Below are 6,975 nucleotides of genomic sequence, written 5' to 3'. Positions count from 1 at the left end.
GGTTTCGATACAGAAGTTTGACGGACAGAAGTTTGGTTGGTGGAAGATGCATATTGAAGCGCTACTTTGTCAGAAAGACTTGGATGTAGTGCTTGAGGAGGAAAAACCAGAAAAGTTGTCAGAAGCAGATTGGAAGAAGTTAGACAAGAAAGCTAGGGCTTGTATTACTTTGTCATTGTCGAAAGATGTGGCGTTTAACGTTATGAAAGAAACCACAGCCCGTGGTATGATGGACGCACTATCCAACATGTATGAGAAGCCTTCGGCAGCGAATAAGGTCTATCTTATCAGAGAGCTAGTGACAACTCGAATGAAAGAGGGTGGGTCAGTTACAACGCATATCAATAATCTTAATTCAAACCTTTCCCGCTAAGTGTCAGTCGGCATTAAGTTTGATGATGAAGTTCAAGGTCTTTTATTATTATCCTCCTTGCCCGACAGTTGGTCGCAAACAGTGACTGCAGTTTGTAGTTCGTCTACAAAAATTACTTTTGATGGGATTCGGGATTTGATTCTTGGAGAAGATTCAAGACGCAGAAATTCAGGTGAATCATCAAGTAATATATATTAGTCACAGAAGGCAGAGGTAGGGGAAAACAACGAGGCGGTGGGAGTAGGAAGAGGAGTTAGTCTAGGACTCGTAATGATATTGAATGCTAGGGTTGTAAAGAGAAAGGACACTTCAGGAATCAGTGTCCGAATGGTAAGAAAGAGGTGAACGTTACAGAAGTCAACACTACAGAAGAATGCCCAGATGATGAGTTTTACGTTCTTAGTGTTGAGGACAACGTTGATGCTTGGGTGATGGATGCTGGTGCATCGTTTCATGCCACTCACTGTAGTGAAACGATAAAGAATCTAAAGTTTGGGGATTTTGGAAAGGTTCGACTTGCGAACGATGATATTCTAGAGGTTACGAGTATGGGAGATGTTGATTTGATAACTTCAGCCGGTACTTCTTGGACTTTGAAAGATGTTAGGGTTATTCTAAGTTTGAAGAAAAGTTTGATTTCAGTTGGGCAGTTGGATGACCAGGGTTACGATGTTAAGTTCGGGAATGGGCAGTGGAAAGTAGTCAAAGGGAATCTCGTTGTTGCTCGTGGCAAGAAAATGGGTTCGTTGTATATGGTCGATATGTCACCGAAAGGAGTGGATCCAATTTTGGTGAAAGACAAAGTCCGGTTCACAGAATCTCGTGGGCAGAAGAAGGTTCGTTCTGCAAGTAACAAACCCAAAGCCAAAGTGAAGATTCAGGATGAACGAGCTAGGAAGGTTAAATCAGTCAGAGGACATCATGACAGTGGGAGCACAAGTCGTGTTTCAGTTACAGTTCTAGGTCGACAGTGGATTAAGAAAACCAGTATTCCGGCTGTAAAAGTCTCTCCAGTGAATTACTTGCTGAATATAGAGAGTGTTTGTTCTCAGAGTATCTCGGGATCCGGTAGTTTGTTTCAGTGGGAGCCGGTAGGGACAGAGAACGGGTCAGGGGCAGTTTTAGCCGTGACTGACGTGTTGGAGCTCCGGGGAGCTTCAACGGGCCTTCAGGTTAATTGATGAGAAGGCGGTGGCAACTAGAAGATGGTTAATGTTCGGATTACAGAAGTACAATCAGGAGTGCAGACGAGAGTACTCAAGGCCTCCGAGTGGGAGTTTGTTGGGTTTCGTAGGCCTTTCGGTGTAGTCCCGGTTTATTATTTGAAGTCCAAAGGGCAGGCCCGACCCGGTTTGGATTTCTTGTTTAATAAGATACAAACCCTAAGTATATCTCTATATATTTGATGTCGTGTACTTGTAATCGTTGTCACTCAATAAAAGAAATACCTAGTTGCCACCCGTGGACGTAGGTCAGTTTAGACCGAACCCCGTTAAATCCTCATGTCGTTTATTGCTTTCATGTCGTGTTTAGTTTCGTGTGTGCGTTTAATCCTAATAGATGTCCAAATAACCTCCATGGTGTTTGAATAAATTATATTATGCTATAAAGTAACTATATATATATCCGAAATGTAAGGTAAGGAAAATGAAATATAGTAATTTGAAAACAAAAAGGTTTTCTAGTGAAAAATGAAAGCAGGCAAACACATTAATATATTATTTAATTCACAAGAGTAGCGTGACAAAAAACTAAAATTATATCACATACTGATTCATGCAACCACACGACACGCTGACAGATTTCTAACTGAAAAAGTTGTCAAACTAACACCCCTACCCCACCACCATAACCCGCCATCTCCACTTTGGTGGGATGGTAAAGGCTTTAGCCTTTGGGTGAGAAGTCCAGGGTTCGATCCCTGGCAATGGCGGTTTAATGTAAATAGTAGGAGGAAAGCTTTAACATTCAAAAAAAAACCACCATAACCCATTTTATCCTATATTAATCCAACATATCATCCATTGTTTGATGCATACACAATATTAATATTACACACTAGATTTTATTTTCATTTGTTGTAGCAGGTGGAAGCTTCCAAAGGGATCGCATTGATCCATGTTGTATAGTTTATCATCATAATCCAACCATGGTGTCAGCTGATGATTTGGATCATGTGATCTCTTAAGTAGTTTCCATCATAACGTTGCATGGCTCGAGTGTTCTCTCAATTTTCTACTTCATTCAAATGTCATCATCTCTCTCTCCATCTCTAAATGTTTAGGTATGATACAGAATAGTTGAATTCGTTTAATAATTTGGTTATATAAAAAGTTTGTGAACTTGAGCTAATTAAACGTGCCTCACCACGCAAAATTTTATTTTTGTTGTGTATTCGTATCATTTTCTTCAACTTGTTAAATCAGTAATATTTCACGGTTTGAAAAAAAAGATCTTTAATTTGATGTTTTCAGGATGAATGCATCGAGAACTTAAAGACGGGTTTAGCTAACCTTATAATAAAATCATGTGTCATACAATGATATATAGAAAGTAAATAATAAAGTACACTTAGTTTGGTTTGATATGACCAGAAGGCTACTAATTTTGTGACATATTTATGAAGGTCATTAGTTGGGAGTCTTCGTAATCCATATTAAACGATCAAAATGTCCAAATTGAAGCAAAGTGACTGGTTTGGGAAATATGTTTTTCGGTTTTGACGAATTATCAATTTAACGGTATCGCCAGCAGTTAAGAATTTAGAACCAGTGTGTAAAGTGAACAGTTTAACCTGATTTTGTTTACCTCTCTTTTAGTTTTGGAACAGGTGGTTGTAATTTTTTTTATTTTCTTTTTGAACCATTTTAAACTATTTTTATTTTCTTATCTTTTCATGTATCATTATTTTGTATTTAAAAAACTTAAAACAAAAACTAATGATTTTTTATAAGAAAACATTCAAACCATCAAAACTAGCCGACAAAACAAACACAACATGTTTGTTTTGTCGTTCTTTAAAGTTGTAGTTAGCAGTTCTATATAGAACTTTTTTCAAAACCGTATGGGGTGAGTTATAATAAAAAGAAATAGTTTTCTAAGAAGAGTAAGAATAAATCTAAGCCCTTGGATTTATGATCTAGTGGTTGAGATTGGTAGTTTTTAAAATACCAAATAGTTTCCTATGATCTAGGATTTAGGCTACATAGTTTCTTAACTCTAAATTTTATGTCATTCCTACTCTTCCTACAAAACTATGTCTTTTTACTTTAACCATTTTCTACACCTTCTATATGTAGTTTCCATGCCTTTTAATAGTTATTTGCTATTGGGGATATTGATACATAATAGAACCTTCACCCTTTTGTTTTCTGCTACATTTATGCTATTTGCGCATAAACCAAATATAGAGGGTGCTTCGTTGTATATGTCTTGGAAATAATTGTATAATTTGTTATAGTCCATATGACCATATGTAGTAAAAATAAGTAGCTTTTCTAATTATGCTATGCAAAATTTGAGCTTTTAATTTTTAATTCATTGTTCTTCTCATGTTTTGAATTTGATGTAAAGTTATGGAATTGATTGTTAAGCATGGAAGCTACAATAATTTCGTCGTTCATTACAAGATTTATATGTGATCAAAGTTATACTACTAACTATACGGGATATATATAGAGGTGCACAGATAACCCGAATCCGGAACCGGAATCGAAAAAAAAACTCGGAACAGGTTTTCTTATACCCGATCCCGTACCCGACCCTACCCGTAGGGTACGGATAGGGTATGCATATAAGTACCAAAACCCGTACTTGAAACCGGACCCGATTTGTACTCGATAATACTTGAAAGCCGGAACCGGTTTCATATCCGGAACCGGGTTTTTCCAATACTCAAAACTGAGTTTTTCAAATACGTGATTTATACCCGAAGTTACTTGAAAATACCCGAAAAATACCCCAAAAAAGTGCAACCCCTTAAAAAACTCAATCTATACACGGAAAAAATCCAAAAAACTCGAAAGGTTTTTTCAATACCCATAAACAGTGTATTCAAATACCCTGTTTTAGAATACCTATTTCTATACCCGAATCGAACCCGGTGCATAGGGTATGGTTTTTAAAGACAATGCCCGGACCTAAACCAGACTTGGGTATTTCCAATACCTGATCATACCCGAATCCAATTTCATACTGTAACCATGTATTCGAGAAAACCTGATTTGTGCACCACTAGATATATATAGAGGTGCACAAGCTAACCGGTTAACCGGTTTCTAACCGAAAACCTAATTGGTTAGTAACCGGTCAACCACTAACCGATTTATACCCGGTTCTAACTGCCGGTTAGAAACCGGTTTATATTATTGATTTCTGAAACCGGTTAACCGATTTGTTTTTATAAAAAAACGGTTTATTTCCGGTTTTTCACCAGTTAACCAATTCGGTTATACCGGGTACGGGTTTCTTGTCTCAAAACCGATTAGTACCCGACCTTATTAACCGGTCTAACCGCCAAATAACTAACCGGTTATCGGTTAACCGGAATGTGCACATCTAGTCGATATATGTAACAAAGGAAATGGGCCTTACACGGTTATTATACTATGTGCTGGGCCTTAAAGCAATATGAATTTACTTAAATGTGCATTAGTAGAACTGTAGAACAGTAGAAGTGTACAAAACCAGATTTTGGACCAAACTTCATCGGTATTAGTTAAAACCGGTTTGGATCGAGCTAAAGAAAGTTAAAATCGGGTATGTCCAAATTATTTGGATTAGAAACAGTTTTACGTGAGGTGAAAACTGGTTCGGTTTGGCTTAACAAGTTTCAACCAATATACTCAAACTAATTTTGACGGATCGGATAAATACTGGTCTCACCTAAACTGGTTTCACCACCGGTTATCGGATATGATCGGATACCAGTTTTGGATCGTAAGCCGGTTTAATGGTGCACCTCTAGGCATAAACTTAAACTAGTTATTAATTTAGAAGAAAAAAATTGTCTAGATATATAATGAAAGATGAACAAATTTACTATATAATGGATCTATAGAAGAAGAAAAAATGTTTCTAGAACATCAAAGTGTCTCATGGTTACATACTTACATGTGTACTAATTATTAAAAGGTATTTAAAAAAAAAGAAATCTGTAACGTTCTAAAACTGGTTAATTTTACTTGATAATAATAATAATAATAATAATAATAATAATAATAATAATAATAATAATAATAATAATAATAAAATTTGTCGTTGATGTGATTTGAGACCTAACGCAACTGTGTGCCTTTACCCCGTTAGTGAAGAAAAAGAAAGAAAACAAACATGCTTTTCAAATATGGCCTATTTTATTGGCTTCTAAACAAGTAGTATTAATTTGTTTTGAAAACAATACTTTTGTTTCTATACATGCCTAACATGTTGGAGATAAAATGTGACATGTATGGTCATTAAAAGTTGGTTGATAATGATAAAAGAATGACGCCGTTCGTAAGTTTTCGGTCAATATTTTGTTGTAGAGTAGTAATCATGCGACTCGTGCCATGATAAATTGAAATTAATGTTAGTGACTCTCATGCGTGTTATATTTTTTAAAAGATATCAGCTATAACTATCACAGGTTACGAGAAACACGTCCCATGTAATTTGTTCATCTAAACAAGCTAGACGGGTTGATTAGTCAAGACAAGTTGTTGATTTGTAAGTGGTTGTAATGTAATAAAGTTGTAAATGGGACAACTCTTCGCAAACATATCAAGTTTAACGAATAATACGAATAACGAAGGGTGAACCATAAGAAGCTGAAGACAATTTCTAACCCCTAAAAATTGTTACTTCCTCCACAATTTCATGAGAAAAACTTTGAATGTTATCCAAATTTGAAGGATCCATTTCATACTCATTGTTTCTCTTTTTGCACTTTTGATTCTCATTAACTAATTAATTCTCTAATCACATCACCAACCATGGTATGCATCTCTTCACAATATTGTTATAAACTATGCTTGTTTTATGTGGATCATGATCTCATTTGATTTCCTTTTATGTTATTGGTTTTGTATCATAATGATTGGTATATCAGGCGAACGCGGCGTCTGGAATGGCTGTTAAGGATGATTGTAAGTTAAAGTTTCTCGAATTAAAAGCTAAACGAAACCACCGATTTCTGATCTTCAAGATTGTGGACCAACAAGTGACGGTTGACAAGATCGGTGGCCCTAATGAAAGCTACGAGGATTTCACAAACGCACTCCCTAGAGATGAATGTCGTTATGCCGTCTTTGACTTTGACTTCATAACCGATGAAAATGTTCAGAAAAGCAAGATTTTCTTCATTGCATGGTACACGTAAAACGACATCACCTACATAGCCATTGATACTCGTTTTCTAAAATAACAAAATTTATTTATGTATCTTAGGTCACCAGATACATCAAAAGTGAGAATGAAGATGGTATACGCGAGTTCCAAAGACCGGTTCAAGAGAGAACTAGACGGGATCCAAGTCGAATTGCAAGCCACAGATCCTAGTGAGATGAGCTTCGATATTATAAAATCGCGAGCCATTTAAGCGACTAAGAGTTTGGTTAATTATG

General features: G+C 36.2%; 1 protein-coding gene across 2 annotated transcripts; it reads left to right on the top strand.

Annotated features, from left to right (window-relative positions):
* Positions 1 to 2,431: 2,431 nt before the first annotated feature.
* On the top strand, positions 2,432 to 6,975 carry LOC143581573 (actin-depolymerizing factor 7-like). 2 transcript variants are annotated; one of them, XM_077064335.1, is made up of 3 exons: positions 2,432 to 2,623; positions 6,462 to 6,721; positions 6,800 to 6,975. In XM_077064335.1, exons 2-3 carry the CDS (start codon positions 6,480 to 6,482, stop codon positions 6,948 to 6,950), a joined length of 393 nt encoding a protein of 130 aa, XP_076920450.1. In that variant the 5' UTR covers positions 2,432 to 2,623; positions 6,462 to 6,479; the 3' UTR covers positions 6,951 to 6,975. The 2 variants fall into 2 exon arrangements, with proteins under 2 accessions (XP_076920450.1, XP_076920449.1); XM_077064334.1 differs by lacking the exon at positions 2,432 to 2,623 and adding an exon at positions 6,100 to 6,348.

Source organism: Bidens hawaiensis, unplaced genomic scaffold (assembly GCF_021521415.1).
Source record: "Bidens hawaiensis isolate Kalapana, Puna unplaced genomic scaffold, B.hawaiensis_p1.1 tig00031103_1, whole genome shotgun sequence".
NCBI classification, from domain to species: Eukaryota; Viridiplantae; Streptophyta; class Magnoliopsida; order Asterales; family Asteraceae; genus Bidens; species Bidens hawaiensis.
The sequence above is the reverse complement of the archived record's forward strand: the minus strand, read 5'-3'. Positions and strand labels throughout refer to the sequence as shown.